This window comes from Panthera uncia, chromosome A2 (genome assembly GCF_023721935.1).
Source record: "Panthera uncia isolate 11264 chromosome A2, Puncia_PCG_1.0, whole genome shotgun sequence".
Taxonomy (NCBI): domain Eukaryota; kingdom Metazoa; phylum Chordata; class Mammalia; order Carnivora; family Felidae; genus Panthera; species Panthera uncia.
Window position 1 is genome coordinate 7,499,152 of NC_064816.1, and position 18,733 is coordinate 7,517,884.

The 18,733-nt window shown below is 52.6% G+C and overlaps 1 protein-coding gene across 3 annotated transcripts in view; it reads left to right on the forward strand.

Moving 5' to 3' along the window:
- The window catches only part of CA2H19orf38 (chromosome A2 C19orf38 homolog), a 20,494-nt gene extending 3,086 nt beyond the window's left edge, over positions 1–17,408 (forward strand). Inside the window, exons 2-9 of one of the 3 annotated variants that reach the window (XM_049642472.1) lie at positions 1,905–2,032; positions 5,060–5,160; positions 6,275–6,577; positions 8,810–8,902; positions 9,815–9,842; positions 10,806–10,849; positions 12,038–12,075; positions 16,805–17,408. In XM_049642472.1, coding sequence (XP_049498429.1) covers positions 5,130–5,160; positions 6,275–6,577; positions 8,810–8,902; positions 9,815–9,842; positions 10,806–10,849; positions 12,038–12,075; positions 16,805–16,951 — 684 coding nt within the window. In that variant the 5' untranslated portion in view covers positions 1,905–2,032; positions 5,060–5,129 and the 3' untranslated portion in view covers positions 16,952–17,408. Of the gene's footprint in view, positions 1–1,904; positions 2,033–4,886; positions 5,161–6,274; positions 6,578–8,809; positions 8,903–9,814; positions 9,843–10,805; positions 10,850–12,037; positions 12,076–15,966; positions 16,074–16,804 lie in introns of those variants that run through there. The other 2 variants (XM_049642473.1, XM_049642471.1) reach the window with 2 other exon arrangements.
- The last annotated feature ends 1,325 nt before the right edge of the window (positions 17,409–18,733 follow it).

Here is an 18,733-nt window from a genome sequence, read left to right on the forward strand (position 1 = left end):
CTTTAAAATGGAGTCAGGAGGGGAGCCTGGGTGGCTCAGTTGGTTAAGCGCCCAACTTAGGCTCAGGTGATGATCCCACTGTTCGTGGGTTCAAGCCCCGCATTGGGCTCTGTCTGCACTGACAGCTCGGAACCCACTTTAGATCCTCTGTCTCCCTCTCTGCTCTGCCGCCACTCATGCCCTCCCTCTCTCAAAAAGAAACAGAAAAAAACTTTTTAGATGGAATCAGGACAGAAGGGCTAATGCTCACACCCTACCACTCATTGTTCATTGCAGACCTGACAGGAAGAGAGAAACCTTGCAAATTGATAGTTTCCTACCTGATTTTACTACCTCCTGGTAACAGCCCAGCCAATGAGACACTGTCACCACTCAACCAATGAAACATCGCTACACTTCCAACTCCCAGTTTAATCCAATGGACCTCTTGTTCATAACAGCCTTCCTGACTCCCCCCTTTCCTCTATAAAAGAGTGTTCCTCTTCTTCGTTCTCCAGGCCTGTCCATGCTTTTGCTTCAGCTTGCTTGTCCTTAGTTGCAACTCTGTGCTTTTCCTGAATAAACCCATTTTTGCTAGTAAAACCGTTGGTTAATGTCGTCCCCAGTAACAACATTTTGCCCCAGGTGGCTGTGGGTTTTCTCCTTTGCCTTACACTATTTTCCAGGAATGCATTCTGAGTTCAACAGACAAAGCGCCTTGAGTCTGTCCCACAGGTAGCCCTCAGACATGTTAGAATGGACAAACACAGTACTGCCAACCTCAGAGACCCAGGTACTGGAGACCCATACTGGGAACATGGGCTGCTGTCCTCAAGACCTCCACCATGCTGGGAAGGAGCTGAGGGCAGGGTGGGGAAAACATCACGGAGCTTTCCTCCCATGTTCAAGGTTCCTTTTCATTTTGATTCAGTGTTCACTTGGTTGGCATAAACCTTTGGCTGTTTTCCAAAGTTCAGATAAAGTTGATTGTGACTGTGTTTGCTCAGTTTGTCAAAGCTTCTGCGCAGGGACGGGCCCTCGGAGCTACCAACTCCGCAACTTCTGCCGACACCTGGGGCCTGAATGGTGACTCTTGTGTCCTTCGACTGAGCAAAAACTCTCCCCTGTCCAAGTACTTAACAAATATTTGCTGAGTGCCTACACTGTGAATAAAACAGACTCTGTCCATGTCCTCATGAAGCTGCCATCCCAGTGTAGGAGCCAGCTCAAACAAGCTCAGCACTCAGACGCCTTCAGGTAGTTACAGGCGTTAAAGAGTAAATGCTAGGTGGTAGATGGATGGCTCATTTCACCTGGGTGGAGTCAGGGAAGGCTTCTCGGAGGAGGTGGCACTGAATCTCAGATTTGAAGTCAAAGGGAGAGGAGGCAAGTGGAGAGAACAAGAACAGTGCCCTGAGGTGGGAAGGTACTCCGAGGGCTCAAGGGGCAGCAAGGAAGTGGAGTGGAGGGAGGGGAGTAGTCAGAAAAGTGATGGGAGCAGCTGTGCAGGCCACATATATAGGGTCCCTCTTCCCTTGTAGCACTGGCCCCGTAGTCAGCCTGGGGCTCTTACAACCATAGGGAGTTTGCAAACTAGCTTCTGGAGGCTACGGATCCCCCGAAATTATAACCAAAAGATTCTGAGAGTGTGTGCTGGGCAGTCTTTGTGTCCCCCACCCCCACCCCAGGGCCGTTCTCCACCCTTTCCTGGCCTGCTCTGGAGGCTGATCTCTACACACCGGGTCAACTTAGCTGCCTTTCCCTCTCACATCCAGTTGGGGTTGGCTCTGGCAGGAGATCTGAGGGCCGGAGGAGAGGACGGTGTAGGTGTACATATTCTGGCTCCCACCCTGTTGGTCTGCATGCTTCTACCAAAGCCCACGACTCCAGCCCTCTCCAAGTTCCACAACTACCTTCCTCCCTAGCAACTTCAGGCCTGAGCTGGTGACAGCTTCCTGACCCTGGGGAGTCAGCATCCCTTGCTGATTTCCCTTCACTCTGCCCATGACTCCTCAGTTGTACCTCTTATGGCTGCTATCTGTGACTAATACAGGTAAGTGTGTCTGTTTTTCTGAATTCAGAATTCTAGGTTATAGATTCCTGCACCACGTTAAATGCTCCCAGGATGGAGTCCTTAACATTCATCCAAGGACTTTAACATATATTATTCCCTTCACCTAGAGTGTCCTTCCCTTGTCTCCTTCTCAGGCTTTTGCAGTCAGATAACACCTCCTCCCAGAAGCCCTCCCTGAACCTGCTGAAGCCAGGTTAGGAGCGCCCCCTTGGTGATTGCCTCCATTATAGCACTTCCTCAACTGGACTCTCATTGTCTGCTTGTCTGACTCTCTAACCAAACTCTGAGCATCCTGAGGGCAGGAGATTTTTTTTATTCCTCATGGTGTCCCTGGAACTTAGCAAAGTTCTGAGCCCTTGATGAAACACACTAAACAACTGGTAGAATAGATAAGACAGGAATCTCTCTTAACTCTGTTTCCTACACGCCCAGGATAGAGCAATAAAAATAGACTAAATGAATATTTTTTGGCTTTCAGGTCAGACAATCAAGAAATAATTGTGGTTCAGGGGTACCTGGGTGGCTCAGTCAGTTAAGTGTCCAACTTTGGCTTAGGTCATGATCTCACAGTTCATGAGTTCAAGCCCCACATAGGGCTCTGCACTGACAGCTCAGAGCCTGGAAGCTGCTTCATATTCTGTGTCTCCCTCGCTCTCTGCCCCTCCCCCACTCACACTCTGTCTCTCTCTCTGTCTCTCCAAAATAAATAAACATAGAGAAAGAAAGAAAGAGGAGAAAGAAAGAAAGAAAGAAAGAAAGAAGAAAGAAAGAAAGAAAAAAGGAGAAAGAAAGAAAAAGAAAGAAAGAAAGAGAAAGAAAGAAAGAAAGAAAGAGAAAGAAGAAAAAGAAAGAGTGAGTTGTGGTTTACTGTGTGCCAAGCACTGGGGTAAGCATTGTGAAACCACAAGAGGCACCACAGACCCATCCCTGCACCATGGAAGGAAGAGAGCTGGATGAATTCAATAAATTCAAGCATGTTTTGTAAACCACCGTAACCTAATTTAATGGATATTTACAGAATATTATACCAAAACCCTGCAGAATGTACTTTCATTTCAAGTGCATATAGAATGTAGATTGAGATATGCTGGGCCATTAAACAAAGAATCAATAAATATCAAGGGACTGAAATTATATGGAGTGTGTCCTCTGACCACAAAGGAATTAAATTAAAAATCACTAACAGTAAGCTATCTCAAATGTTTGGAAGTTGACACATTTCTAAATAATGTGTGGGCCATAGAAAAAATTCACAAGTGAAATAAAATATTTCTACTTAAGCACAATATGTCAGAGTGTTTGGGATGCAGTTAAAGCAGTACATAGAGGGAAATATATAGCTTTAAACGCTTATACACGAAGATAAAGTTTTAAAATCAATGTTCTAAACTTCCATCTTAAGAACCTGTGAAAAGAGCCAATGAAACACAAGGTAAATAGAAGAAAGAAAAATAAAAAGACAAAAAGCAATGAAATCAAAAACAGAAAACAGAGAAAAACAATGAAGCCCAAAGCTAATACTTTGAAAAGATTAATAAAACTGATTAACCCCTAGCAAGACTAATCAAGAAAAAAAGAGAAACAGCACATTACCATTGAAAGAAGGAACATCACTACAGACCCTACAGACATTAAAAGTGTAATAAGGGAATACAAACAGTCTTATACGGATAAGTTCTACAACTTAGATGAAATAGACAAGTTCCTTGAAAATATAACATGCCAAGTTTAATAAAAGAACATCACAATGCACTGTAGTATAATTCAGCAAGGAAATTTTTCTAAGTCCAGAGAGATCTGGAAAGATTTCTCAGAAGTGATATTTAAGCTGAGACCTGAAACAGAAGTGGAATTTTACCGGGTTTACCACCTCCCCCCAGACAATTTATTAATTTTTTCAAGTTTATTTATTCTTGAGAGAGAGTGAGAGAGAGAGACTGTGAGAGGGGGAGGGGCAGAGAGAGAGGGAGATACAGAATCCAAAGCAGGCTCCAGGCTCTGAGTTGTCAGCACAGAGCCTGAAGCGGGACCCGAACCCACGAACCACGAGATCATGATCTGAGCCAAAGTCAGACACTTAACCGACTGAGCCACCCAGGTGCCCCAGAATTTTACCAAGTTAATAGAATTGTGTCCCAGGAAGGAGAGACAGCATGTACAAAGGTCCTGACATTGGAATGAGTTTTGTGTATCCAAATAGAAAAGTCCACAGTAATGACCCTTTTTGTTGTTCAGTGAACATATGCTTACATCCTTCCCTGGGGTAAACCTCCAGGTAGACCCGCTTGACCTGAACAGAAATGTTTAGAGACCAAAGCAAACTTACTGGTAAGACAGACATTTGGAAGTTTCTGGGCTGGAAACAGGAGGCAATTTATTCTGTAAACTGTAACACTTCCTCATTTTGGAGCCAGGGTTCCCTCTCACCTGGCTGGTGACGAGCCTGTGGCCTCAAACTGGGAGCACTCACGTCTCTAGGCATTGCACTTCATACCATGAGTTCCTTGGATCTAATACCTGCTACTCTTAGCCCCATTCTCCAGAGCAGTGAACTGAGACCTCAAAGAAGGGCCACATCTTGCCTGAGGTCACAGAGACCAAACACTAACCACTGTGCTTTACCAACTTCCCCCAAATATACATTTCAGCTTTGGAACTGGTTGGGCTGAGGTTTGTGTTTTGGGCATAGGTTTCCCAAATAGCCCATGGTCCTTGCCCTTCCTCTTCAGGAGGAGAAAACACACACATGTACACACATGTACACACACACACACACACACACACACACCTCTGACCATCTTAGCCATTTGTCCCTCCTCCCATCTCTGCAGAACAGTGGCCACCAAGGTGCAGAGCAGTGCCAGGATCTGATGTGCATCCGTGGAAGGGGCGGGGAGAGGAGAGAGTCCCTTTCAGTAGCCAACTGTGTGTGTGCAACTTCCTGCCAGTGAGGAAACATTCGTTCAAATCAGCCCTGGTTCTCCTTTCCCTGCTCTGGCCTCACAGGAGGAGTTGGCAGTGAGCTGTGGGCTGCACTGGCCTCAGCCAGATTTCCTGGCCAAGCTCAGGAGGAGAGATGCCCTGGACTGTCCTGTTCTTTGCAGCCGGTGAGCCTGATGTCCCCTGTGCCACCCCCGCCCCGCTCCCGCCACCCTGCCCACCTGACTCTGCTCTGGGGGCAGGAAGCCGCACAGGGCTGCCTTCTCCAGGTGCCGGAGGAGGCTGAGCCCTGACAGATCTGCCCCAGGGCTTTGGAAACACCCCAGGAGCATGGCTTTCTCTTAACGGGCTCCTCATCAACCCCCGCCCCCCATCAAGGATATCAGAAATCCCACCCCACCGGGGACAGCAGTGCCCACGCCCCATGACTCAGCCCCACTTGGTTTCTACAGGCTGCTACCTCCATGGCTGGGGCACCAAGAGGATCCGCTGGGGGGTGGGGGAGTAGCTGGGCAAAGGTCTGGAGACTGGACAATGTAGATCTCACTTGAGCTAGACACTCTGCTCAGGAGCCTGGGGGCAGCTGGGGAGACACTGGTCCCTCCTACAGGAAACTGTACCCCGAAAACCCCGATTCCTCACCACAGCCTGGGAAACAGGAGAAACCCTCTGCCTTCTGTTCCTCCTGTTCTTTCCCCCGTTCATCCCCTCCAGCCACCCTGGCTTCTCAGAGAACCCCACACCTTTTCCATTGTCCCAGCATGTGCCTGTGTTCCTCCCTCTGCCTGGAATGCTCTCCCCCAGCTCTTCCTGTGTCACCTCTTCAAGGAAGCCCTCCATGGCTGCTCCAACCAAGGCAGCCTTCCCATTATCCTGTCTGGGGCGCGCACAGTGTTTCTTGCATCTTTGAGAACATCAGCCCCCCCCCGAGGCAGGCATGTCCAGCTGTCTATGTCGTTCGCTTTCGCCGCTCTGTCCCCAGCCCCTGAAACAGGGCCTGACATACAGTGAGTGTCGTTGATCGAAGCGCCGAGGGTATAATTGCATTGCTATGCGGGAACCACTGCTGTCATAATAAAATGACTCAGCAACAGTGACCGTCCCCCCCAACCAGGTGCTAGTACCCAAGCCCCTGAACACAGCAGTGGAGTGGGATGACTAGCCTCAGGTAGTAAATACAAACCAAGGCCCAGAGCGGGTCAGCCACTTGCCCAAGGCCACGGAGCCAGATGGGCCTCTGCTCTCACCACTCACCCTGCGTCCCTTTTTTCTGCATTCTAGGCTCCTTGGCCATCCCAGCACCATCCATCCTGCTGGTGCCCCCACACCCCAGCAGCCAAGAGGACCCCATCCACATCGCCTGTGTAGCCCCCGGGGGCTTCCCAGGGGCAAATTTCACGCTGTACCGCGGCAGGCAGGTGGTACAGCTCCTGCAGGCCCCCGCGGACCAGCTGAGGGTCACCTTCAACTTGACCGGCGGAGGCAGGGAGGCTCCGGGGGGCACGTTTCACTGCCAGTACGAGGTTCTAGGTGAACAGCCGCAGCTGTCCGACCTCAGTGACACTGTGAGTGTCTCCTTCCCAGGTAAGGCCCTCCAACGGGCCCCTCACTGCCTGGGGCTCCATTCTCTCACCGCTGAGCCTTTGCTTATGCTGTTCCCTCTGCCTCATGGGACAAGCCAGGCCTCCGGCTTGCCAGCGCTCACCCACCTTTCCTTGGTCAGTCCTCAGTCATCCCACGCGATGCGTCCTGCCATTCTCCCCATGTTGCAGATGGGGAAACTGAGGCATCAGAGATGGGGGGGGCTCACCCAAGTCACACGGCTAGCGGGCAGCAGAGCTGGGGTTCCGTTGGCTCCGATATCTAGGCGTTAACACCCCCACACTCTGCTTCACCCTCCCCTCCTGGCCACGTAACATTTTTGAGCACCTTCAGAGCACCAGGCGCTGGCGAAACAAAATCCCTACCCTCTCACAGCTGACATCCCGAGGGGATGCAGACAGACGATAACCAAGGAGTCCAATATATAGTCAGTGTGCCAGCAGGAGACAAAGTGGCAGGGATGAAATACAGCCTGGTAAGGGGTGTCATTTTATTTTACTTTATTTTATTTTTATTAGAGAGAGAGGGAGTGTGTGTATGCATGAGTAGGGGAGGGGCAGAGCGAAGAGGAGAGAGAGAGAGAGAGAGAGAATGAGAGAATCCCAAGCAGGCTCCACGTTCAGCACAGAGCCTGATGCAGGGCTCGAACCCACGACCCTGGGATCATGACCTGAGTGGAAATCAAGAGATGGACACTCAAGCAAAGGAGCCACCCAGGTGCCCCAAGGGTGTCATTTTAAATACAGAGAGCGGCCAAGGAAAGCCTCTCTGAGGACCTGAATGAGGGGTCAGCCATGTGGGTAGCTGGGGCAAAAGGGTCCCAGCCAGTGGGAGCAGACTGTGCAAAGGCCCTGAGGCCGGAACACGCCTGGTGTGATTGAGGAACACAGAGGCCCTCTGTAGGGCTGAAGCATGGCGGGCGAAGAGGAAAGTCGGGGGACAAGAGAGCAGGGAGGTGGCGAGGAAGATCATGCTACACCTTTGGCTGCATTAAGGACTTTGGCTTTTCGTCTCAGTGAGACAGAAGCCCTGGGAAGGCTGATATTTTTCTGTGGTCTTTTCAGGACAGGGGGCTGGGTGTGGGCTCCGGATCAAGGACGGAGCAGGAGGGAGGGAGGAGCCTCCAGGTAAAGCCTTTGCATCACCATCAATCAGAACATTCCAGCTGCAAAGAGAACTTTGTTGCTAGCAGAGGCCCCCACTTAAAAGAGAACTTTGTTGCCTCCAGAAGGCCTAGTCACTGAGGTGACAGAACAGTCTGGGCCTTTGAGCTCCACTATCAAAGGCCCCCTTCTCTCACCTTGAGCCTGTGGTCTCAGAGTGGGGAGGTGACAACATCCCTCCTGCCCCAAATGAATGAATGAACAAGGACTAACAGTGTGAGAATACCAAGCATGTGTCTCTCCTTCCCCTTCCTGGCTTAGCTCCTGATCTCCATGGGGATCAGGTCATCTCCTCCTGTCTCCCCTGAGAGATCTCCTCTCTCCAGGGAGGGGCAGCCAAATCCCTTTCAGAGAAGTAAACTCTGAAGCTGGGGCTTCATGCTTTTGTGGCTGATTTCTGCATGGACCTCAGGGTCCACCATGGGGCTGGGGGTGGATGTCATCTGACCCCCTGGTACCCAGCTGAAGCCAGCAGGACCCTCAGGCTGCAAGTCACTGGAAACTTGACTCAAACCGGTTTCAGAAACAAAAGAGAATGTGCTGGTTTGGTGAGCTGAAGTCGGTATGCAGTTTTGGCTTCAGGCATGGCTGGATCCAGGTGCTCATAAAGAAGTCAGGAATCAAGTGCCACCTCTCCGTTCAGCTTTCTCCTATATCTTATTCTTAGGCAGGACCTCTCCTTCATGGTGTCAAAATGTGCCTAGAGGATCCAGATGTATATCCTACCAGCTTTGTAATTCTGGCCAAAAGAGTAACCCTCTCTTCCCAGTAGCCTAGCCAAAGTCTCAGAATTAGCTCTCATTAGCTCAGCTTTGGCCACATGCCCATCCCCGAACTAATCACCATGGCTGGGGGTGGGGGAATATGCTAATTCACCAGCACGGAGGTTTGCTAGATCCCCAGTCCAGCTACACCAGCGTCAAATGGTTGGGCAGGACGGTGGGGGGAGGGCTGGATCCCCACATGTAATCTGGAGAAATGACAGGTGTCCCACCTTCACCCTCGCGACCCCGTGACCTGCCCCCTCTCTCTTTTTCTCGTGTTCCTCTAGTGCCCACTTGGATATTGGCACTCTCCTTGAGTCTGGCTGGAGTTCTCCTTCTCCTTGCTGGGCTGGTGACCATTGCCGTGGTGGTCAGGAGAGGTAAGAGCAGGCAGAGAAAGCATGGCCCATCAGCTGCCAGCGTGCAACCCCTGAACATGTAAATGTTCCCATTTCTTAGAAGTATGGAGGCACACGGCGGGGGAGGTCTCACTCCAAAACTTAGCCATGAAGAATCCTCCAGAATGCAATGCAATGTTGGGGGGGGGGCAGGGGAAATTGACACACACACACACACACACACACACACACACACATTAAAGTTTACTTATTTATTTTGAGAGAGAGAAAGAGTGGGAGTGGGCGGCAAGGAGGGGCAGAGAAAGGAGGAGAGAGAGAATCCCCAGCAGGCTCCATGCTGTCAGCGCAGAGCCCGATGCGAGGCCCAATTTCGCAAATGGTGAGATCATGACCTGAGCTGAAATCAAGAGCTGGTCTCTTAACGGACCGAGCCACCCAGGGGTCCCGATAGATATATTTCAATTATAAAATACATATAACATAAAGTTTAACATCTTAACCCTTTATAAGTGTGCACTTCAGCAACATCAAGGACACTCACTTTGTTATGAGACCATCACCGAGGTCCAACTCCCGAACTTCATCATCTGCCCAAACTGCAACTCTGTCGTTCCCTTTAAACACTAACTCTCCTTTCCTCCTCCCTTAGCTCCTGTCAAGCCCTGAGACTGACATTTAACACAACAACAACAACAACAATTTTACACGCTTGTTTGAAGTTTTTACCCGCACACATTACTTATGTCAGGGGCGGGGGGTTGCTGTAACTCTCCTGTTGAGGGGCACGTTGACAGAGGAGAAAGCAAGTTTGGGTCACAAACGTATGAGGGGGCCTTGGGATTCTTGTGTGTGTGTGTGTGTGTGTGTGTTTGCAAGCAGGATGCAACCATGACCAAAATCTAATAAATGCTTGTGTGTTTTTTTTGTCCCCAGTGAAAGTAAAAAAAATGCAGAAGAAAAGGTGAGACCATCATCTCTGGAGACCTTCAGAGGGTGGTTTGGGGGAAATACATACCAAAGGGTTGGGGGGGGGGGTATAGTGCAGAAATTCCTGTGGGGTGTTAAGGACTCTGAGGCATGGCTGGGTTCTGGGGACAGAAGGGGACTTCCCTGGCTGGGTAGGAGCCCCATTCCACACAGCGCCCTCTGGTGGGAGGGCCGCTTAATAGGAACGGGTGCCATTTACAAAGTACGTGGGGTATGCAGGGCCCTCCGCTAGGACACTGCAGCTAGAGCCCACAATAGCTCCCAGCCGCAGAGGAAGCTGGCTTTTTTTTTTTAAGTTTATTAATTTTGAGAGAGCACGCACACGCGCACATGTGAGCTGGGGAGGGGCAGAAGGAGAGGGAGAGAGAGAATCCCAAGCAGGCTCCGCACTGTCAGTGCACAGCCCGACATAGGGCCCGAACTCATGAACCACGAGATCATGACCCGAGCTGAGGTGGTGCTCAACGGACTGAGCCAGCCAGGTGCCCCCAAATAGCCCCATTTTATAGACAAGGAGACTGAGGCTCAGGACTGAGACTGGGTCACACAGGGAGCAAGTGGCTGAGACTTCCTCACATCCCTTAACCAGTGCTGGGGGAGGGGAGTGGCACCCCCTGGGGCTCTGCTGTGCCCAACTTGCAACCTGTAGGCAGTGGCCCTGGTTCCTGGGCTTTCAGGATGTCCCAACTGGCCCCAGCCTCAGTTTCTCCTCTCTGAGAGAGGGGTGCCCCCTCCCCGCCCCGGCTGCCTAGTGGCATAGAGCTAGCGGCAGCCCCAGGGATCGAATCCTGACTTCACCTGGCGGTGGGGCTCCTACAAGAGAATTTCCATCTGAGGGGACTTAGGGAGGATGCAAAGGAAGGTGTGGAGCGAAGGCCAAGTGTGGAGCCAGGGGCTTCCGGGAACAAGCCTCACTCCCTCCCAAATCCCTTTGCAGAGAGCGAGAATCCTGCTGGGCCCAGATCAACTTCGCCACCACAGGTCTGTACCTTCTTACCCCGATCTCCTGCTGGGTCAGGGTCACCCCTTCAAAGCTCTATCAGACCTCATTACTTGCTCCTGAACCTCTTCCGCCGCTGCTCACTTCCCTTAGGGTCAAGAACACACCCTCCCCTGCCCGCCCTCCCCCCCCCCCCCCCCCCCCGCTCCCCCCCCCCCCCCACCCAGGTTCCAACCTTCTCTCTTTGCCTCATCCTCATTCTGTGGTCGTCCTGACCTCTGCCTACAACATACTTCCTCCCTCCGGTCTTAAAGGCCACCTTCTCCGGGAAGCCCTCCCTGACTCCTAGACAGGGTCTGGGCTGTCTACTTACATTGCCTCCAGCACCCTATGATTCTTCTTACCCCTCAGGAAAAACACAGGTAATCACTGCCTGCTGTGTATGTAATACTCGCCTCCACCGCTGGACGCTCAGTTCCACGGGGGACGGACGGCGTCTGTCCACCGGGGCATGCTGGGCGCTTTGACCATGCCTGGCACTGCCCTTAAATGGAGCCCCCCTTGTGACCCAGAACGTGTCATTCCGAAGGCTTCCACCAGGGGGCGAGAGGCAGCCAGTTTGTGCTCTGCGAGGCTCAGGAAGGGCTCCCTCGCGGAGAAATTCCATCCGCTACTTCTTTCACTCTCCAGCACATTTATTGAGCCCCTACTAGGTGCTAACGTTGGGGGGGGGGCGTCCCTCAATGACCAAGACAGACGACCTTTGCCCACAAGCCCATACTCCAGTGGGAAAACAGTCGATGGCATGTGGGACCCTGTCTGGGGTGAGGAGGGTGGTCCCGGGCGTGGGGAAATGAGTTGTAAGCAGAGACCGGCAGGTTCAGAGTAGCTGGGTGAAGGGCAGGCGATTGGAGGAGCCCCCGGGACGGGGGAGGAGCTGAGAGGTGCTCTGTAAAGTGGGAGTCGAGAGGAGAAACCCATTTATCAGAGGGCAGCGAGGGGCCCCTGGGGGAGGGCTCCAAGCGGAAAAAGGACACCGTTCAGTTTGCGGCTGGGAATGGTTCACGCTGCGGAATGGGCTGGAAGGGACCAAGGCATGCTGGGAGGCGGATCCCAAGCCCTTCATCTCGGTGGACTTGAGGCCTGTGTTCTTAGGGGGAGGGCCCCCGGAGGGCGGTGAGCAGGGATTTTAAACTGGCCCCTGGTTTTCCCTTCTCTTTCTATTTTAGATATGACCTTTGACAATTCCCTGTTTGCCATCTCTACGGTAAGTCATTTCATTTCTTGGTTCTGGTTTTCTGCTGACCGTCCTAACCTTAGGAAGGCCTCCGCCAGGCCGGGTCGACTAGATGTCTCGGAGCTTCAGGGGTCCTGGGAAAAGCCTAGAATCACTGAGCAGGGTTTTGTTTGTGAGCCAAGAGTTGGCTCTGATAAATCCCAGGGGATTGCAGGCAGCCACGTCCAGGCCTTGTGGGACAAAGGGCAGGATTCCCCCCGGGCTGGAGCACTGGGACAAGAACGGCACAAGGCTTCCAATTCTTCAGCGCTTCCTAATTTCTATGGGCGGAGATAGACGATGCCACGCGGGGTAAGAGTGAGAGGGAAGCTCACTTCTCACTTAGATAGGAGCCCCAGGAAGCCTCAGAGACCGGCGACAAGCAGGGGGTAGCTATGGAAGATTGCTTCAGGCTCCGGACACGTGGTTGGCACGGTCCAGGATAACTGGAGTGGAGCCAAGTGAGGAGTCGAGGGGCGCCCCGCGGAGAACTTTGACTTTTTGCCCCAAAGTGAGGTGGGAGCCATGGAGGGTTCAGAGCAGAAGGAGGTGACCGAGACAGGTGCTCACAGGCGCCTTCTGGCGGCTGCAGGGAGGACAGACTTGGGGGGTGTGGACGCGCCGGAACGCGGAGGGGTGCGGGGATGCAGGTGGGGGGCGGGGACCAGAGAGAGGCGACTGTGCTGGTCCAGACAAGCTAAGTGGTAGGTGGCTTGGTCCCGCGTGCTGGCAGCAGAGGTGGGAGAAGCGCACAGATACAGGGCGGTAGATTCAGGGGACAGGAATTCAGGGGGCAGGAAACACGGCGCTGACTTCGGATGGGATGGTGGGCGGAGGGAGCAGGAGGAGGGAGGCGTGGGGGAGTCCTGAGGCGCAGTAGGTTTGGAGGGACGAGAGACAGGCTAGGCCACCGGGCGATGCCCAAGGGCAGACGGAGACGGGACTCTGGAGTTCCGGAGAGAGGAGCGTGGACATTTCAACTGGCCCCCCCAGTCACAGGCGGCAGTCGCTGGTGTTCGAATGTGACAAGGAAAGGGAAGGGCCAGTTCAGCCCCGGTCTCAGCTCCCGGAGCAGCTCCTGTGCTGTTAAGAAACAGCCGGCAGCCAGGGAAGTTCTAAAACTTTCTGGGAGAAGCCACGTGGCTCAAGGCACCATCCTGGTGATTTTTCCTTTTTCCTTTTATAAAAAAAAGACATTTACATGGCGCCTGGGTGGCTCAGCCAGTTAAGCGTCCGACTTGCAGCTCAGGTCATGATCTCACGGGTCACGGGTTCGAGCCCCGCGTCGGGCTCTGTGCTGAACAGCTCGGAGCCCTGGAGCCTGCTTCAGCTTCTGTGCCTCCCTCTCTCTGTGCCCCTCCCCTGCTTGTGCTCTGTCTCTCTTTCTCAAAAATAATAAACAAATTAAATAAAAAGACATTTACAATGAAACAAGTGGAAACAGATGAAGACAAGGAGAAAAGTTTAAAAAGTATCTTAGTCCTGGGGCGCCTGGCTGGCTCAGTGGAGTGGGCCAAGCGTCTGATTTCATGATGTCAACTGCTCACGAGTTCCAGCCATGCTTGGGGCTCTCCGCTGTCCTTCCAGGACCGGCTTCAGATCCTCCCTCTCCCTCATTCTGCCCCTCCCCCATCTCAAAACTAACTAAACACTAAAAACATAAAAATGTTTTAAAAATAAATAAATAGTATCTTAGACTGGCTGGCTCAGTAGTGCATGTGACTGTTGATTTCAGGGCTGTGAATTCAAGCCCCACATGGGGTGTGCAGCCTACTTAAAAAAAAAATAAAAAGAAAAGAAAAAGTATTTTAGTTCTTGTGACTCTATAGGTTGTTTTTTTTTTTTTTTAATTAAAATTGGGGGGGGGGGAGGTGACTGGGTGGCTCAGTCAGTTAAGTGTCTGATTCGATTGCAGCTCAGGTCATGATCTCACGGTTCATGAGTTTGAGCCCCGAGTTGGGCTCCGGGATGGTAGTAGTGTGGAGCCTGTTTGGGATTCTCTCTCTTGCAAAACAAATAATCTTAAAAAATGGGGGGCTTGGCTCAGTCGGTTAGGGTTCTACCTTGGCTCAGGTCATGATCTCACAGCTTGTGAGTTTGAGCCCCTTGTCGGGCTCTGTGTTGACAGCTCGGAGCCTGGAGCCTGTTTCAGATTCTGTGTCTCCCTCTCTCTCTGCCCCTCCCCCACTTGTGCTCTGTCTCTCTGTGTCTCTCAGAAATAAATAAATGTAAAAAAAAAAAAAAAACACATTAGAAAAAAATTGGGGCGTGCACCTGCCTGGCTCAGTCAGCACAGCATGTGATTCTTAATCTCAGGGTCATGAGTTCAAGCCCCACATTGGGCATGGAGCCTACTTTAAAAATACATATTTTTAAATCATGAAATTCATCCATATGTCAAAATTATATATATAGTAAAGTATCCTTCTGTCACTAACCCCTGCCCACCCACTGGTCTCCTCCATACATACAGGTAACCACCATTAGTAGCTTCTTTGTGTACATGTAAGGAAAGGTGAAAATGGGCCATTTACATCCTCACCCTTTCTCTTTCTTTTCTTTTCTTTTTTTTAAGTTTATTTATTTTGGGACAGAGAGAGAGAGTATGAGCAGGGGAGGGACAGAGAGAGAGAGAGGGAGACACAGAATCCAAAGCAGGCTCCAGGCTCTGAGCCATCAGCACAGAGCCCGATGCGGGACTTGAACCCGTGAACCGTGAGATCACGCCCTGAGCCAAAGTCGGACACCTAACCGCCTGAGCCACCCAGGTGCCCCGATTTTAACCATTTTTAAATGTTATTTATTTTGAGAGAGAGGGAGAGAAAGGGGGAGGGGCAGAGGGAGAGGGAGACAGAAGATCCGGAGCAGGCTCTGAGCTGACAGCAGAGAGCCCGATGCAGGGCTTGAACCCGTGAACTGTGAGATCATGACCTGAACTGAGGTTGGAAGCTTGACAGACTGAGCAACTCAGGCACCCCGTACCGTGTTAACCATTTTTTAAGTGTCCAGTTCAGTGGCATTAAGTACATTCATTGTGTGCAGCCCTCCCCACTGTCCATCTCCAGGACTTTGTCTTGCAAAAGTGAAACGCCCCCCCCCCCCCGCCACTGTACACTAATTTCTCATTCTTAACAAATCCCAGCCCCCAGCAGCCACCTCTCTGCTTTCTGTCTCTGTGGGTTTCCGTATCCTGGACACTTTATGTAGAAATGATGCCATATAGTGTTCATCCTGTTGTGTCTGGCTTATTTCACTGAGCACAATGCCTTCAAGTTTCATTCACGTTGTAACATGTGTCAGAATTGTATTCTTGTTAAAGGCTGAATAATATTCCATTGCATATATATAGCACATTTTGTTTCTTTGTTCATCTGTTGAGGGACACTTGGGTTGTTTCCGCCTTTTGGCTACTGTGAATTGTGCTGCTATGAACATGGGTGTGCAAATATCGGTTTGAGTCCCTGATTTCAATTCTAGTTTCTTTCGGAAGCATGAGAAGCTGTGCTGTTGGCTGCAATAAAAATAAAGCAGCTAACAGTTCTCCAGCCAGCTTGTATTGGGTTACCATACCGAAGGGTTAATGTTCACTTTATAATACCCTATGAAGTGGAGTTCACATTTTTTCCCCAAATGTTGATTTTTGAGAGAGAGAGAGAGAGAGAGAGAGAGAGAGAGAGAGAGAGAGAGGGAGCACAAGCCAGGGAGGGACATAGAGAGAGAGGGAGATACAGAATCAGAAGCAGGCTCCAGGCTCTGAGCTGTCAGTGCAGACAGACATGGGGCTCAAACCCACAAACCACAACATCATGACCTGAGCCAAAGTCAGACGCTCAACTGACTGAGCCACCCAGGCGCCCCTGACATTTTTTCTTTTTTTAATAGACAAGAACATTGAAGCTAATTATGGGCCTTAATGGGGTGATCCAGCTAGGCAGGTGCAGGACTGGGATGGAACCCCAGCCAGCTCTCACCTACCAAGTTTGGTTTTAGTAAGTTCATCTATTCTTTTTTTTTTTTTTAATTTGTATGTTTATTGATTTATTTAGAGAGAGACAGAGACTGCGTGAGTGGGGGAGAGGCAGCGAGAGAGGGAGAGAATCCCAAGCAGGTTCTGCGCTGCCAGCACAGAGCCCAATGCGGGGCTCAAACCCATGAACCGTGAGATCATGACCTGAGCCGAAGCCAAGAGTCAGCCCCAGTTCATCTCTTCTTGGCTGGCATTTGGGGCAGGAGCCTCCCAGGTGGAGGAAAGGACAGACTTCTGAGGAAGGTTTTGTGGGAGCCCAGGCAGGAGGGGAGGAGATGACGGTAACAGTTTTGTTCACTTAACAGTTGGTACTTGCCACGTGCCAGGCACTCTGTCTCTTTAATCCCTTTATGTTTTGTAGCAACTCTAGGAGGGGTGTAGGAGCGTTTTTCCCATTGCGTAGAAGGAAAAAGTGAGGCACAGAGGGGTCAGGTTCCTCCACTGACGTCAGACTTCTAGGCCAGGGCGGAGCTGGGGTTTGAACCCAGGCTGTCCCATTCCCTACCCAGCCTACAGGAAGTCAGGAGGACAGAAGGCAGGATCTGGGTCCTAAAGCTGTGGGTGTGTGCGAGGGTGGGGGTGTGTGAAATGGGACCTGAGGAACTGGGGGAGTCTCAGTCTCAGAATGTAGGGAGACCCGAGATCCAGAAACCCCAAATCACACTCTTCTCTGTTTTTCCTCCATGGACAAAGAAAATGAATCCAGAAGATCCAGCCACGCTGGATGCTTGCTCGGGCTCCGTCGAGACACCTGGCAACTCCGGGCCCCGGAAAAGGCCCACTTCCACATCTTCCTCGCCCGAGCCCCCCGAATTCAGCACTTTCCGGGCCTGCCAGTGAGGCTGAGGATCGGGGGCCCCTCTGTGTCTGTGCACTCTCCATTCAGCCCCCTCTCTTGAGGGCCTGAGGTCGCTCTAGCTACTTTGGGGTTTCTGGCTGCTGCTTTCTCAGGGAATTGAATAGAGGAGACCAAGAGAATCCTTGGCCTTGGGACCTTCCTCGACAGAGGATCAGGAGTGACAGAGGGGTCGCCCACATTGTCCTGGAAGCTGGACAGAAAGTGGGAGCACTCTTTGGATTCTACCCAGGAAGGAGATGTTAGGATCCCTGTGGCTCTCAGCTGGGCCATAAGAGGTCTGAATTCTCTGCACACCCTTCCAGTTTCCTCCTTCTCCTGCGGCGTCTGACTCGACCAGCCCAACTGGGTTTTTGGAGCATAGGGTACCTGGGGGTATGTTCTGTATGTCTGTCCTACTGGCATGCCTAAGTTATTAATTATAACACGTGTTGAGCTGTTCCCAAAGTCTCTGTGGAGTGTAATCCTTCAAGCCCAGGATCTCTGGGTCTAATCACTGGATGCCTAGCGGGAGGGGAGCAGTACCCAAATGCATCAGGCTGTCAAGGTATATGGTGAGGCCCCTGGGGGTACAGGAAGGGGCCAGTGTCATGCGGGGTCTTTGCTAAAGTCCTTGCATTGGTGAGTACAGGGAGTGGAATGATGGGGGCATTGATGAGGAGGTCCAGAGAACTGTGGGAGCTGCAGAAGGTGAGAAAGCCACCACAAGCCTTTTGGGACCCTCCAGAAGAGAATGGAGCCCTGGAGCAAGGGGGGTCTTGGAAGATAGATGTGTGTGTGTGTGCGTTTGTGTTGTGTGTGTCCCTGTGAAAAGGGGCACTTGATCCTGCTTTGCTGGATTCGTTGGCTAGTCAGCGCTGGGGGGAAGGGAGGGGCTTAAGGGAGGGACCCAGAAGGAGGGATTCAAGAATTTTTTGTGGGGGAAGAGATGGCCAAGGATGGAGGAGGAGGGTGCTAGGGGAAGCGGGCGACGATGGGGAAGAGACTGCTGGGAGAAGGGACCTTTCCGCAGATTCAGGATGAGGGCGGAAGCGGAGTCCCACCTCAAACTGATTTTCCCTTCTGGAAAGCGGGGTGGGGAGGAGGGGCCACAGGCTGGGGGCGTGCCCAGGAGCTGGCCCCGCCCCTGCTCCGGCCCTCCTTGTGAGCGGAGAGCCTCACAAAACCACATCCGGGGTGGGGGGGAGCAGGACCGGTATAGGGGAGGGGCCTCGTCGTACCGGCACCCCGCCCCCCGCGTGCCTCCTCACAAAGCCGGGCTGGGCCAGTGGGGGGAGCTCGGCCGCAGAGGCGTGTCGTAGCGGAAGGGCGTCAGACCCTCCTCCACCGTTCGCCGCTGGGGAGCCGCCTCACAAAGCGCGGCCGTTTGCGCGGGGCGGGGCCAAGGGCGTGTCCACACGGCCGAACACCGCCCCCCCCCGGGGCACGCCCCTGTCTCCGCCCCGCCCCGAGTCTCCGCTCCGGCTCCGCCCTACAAAGCTCGGCCTTTCGAGCCGCGTCGGGCCGGGGGCGTGGCCAAGTCCTAGGGGCACGTCCGCGAGGCCGAGCACCGCCCCCCGGCTCAGGCTCCGCCCCCGCCGTTCCCGGGCCGCGGAGCCACCTCACAAAGCCGCGACCTTACGCGCGGGGCGGGGCGGCCCCGCCCCCCGGCGCCCTCTTCCTCCCCCACCCCGTGTCCCAGGCGGCCCAGCAGGGGGCGCTGCGCCACGGGGCCGGGCCACGGCGGCAGTGGCGACGAGGCGGAGCGTGGCCGGCAGGCGGCGCTG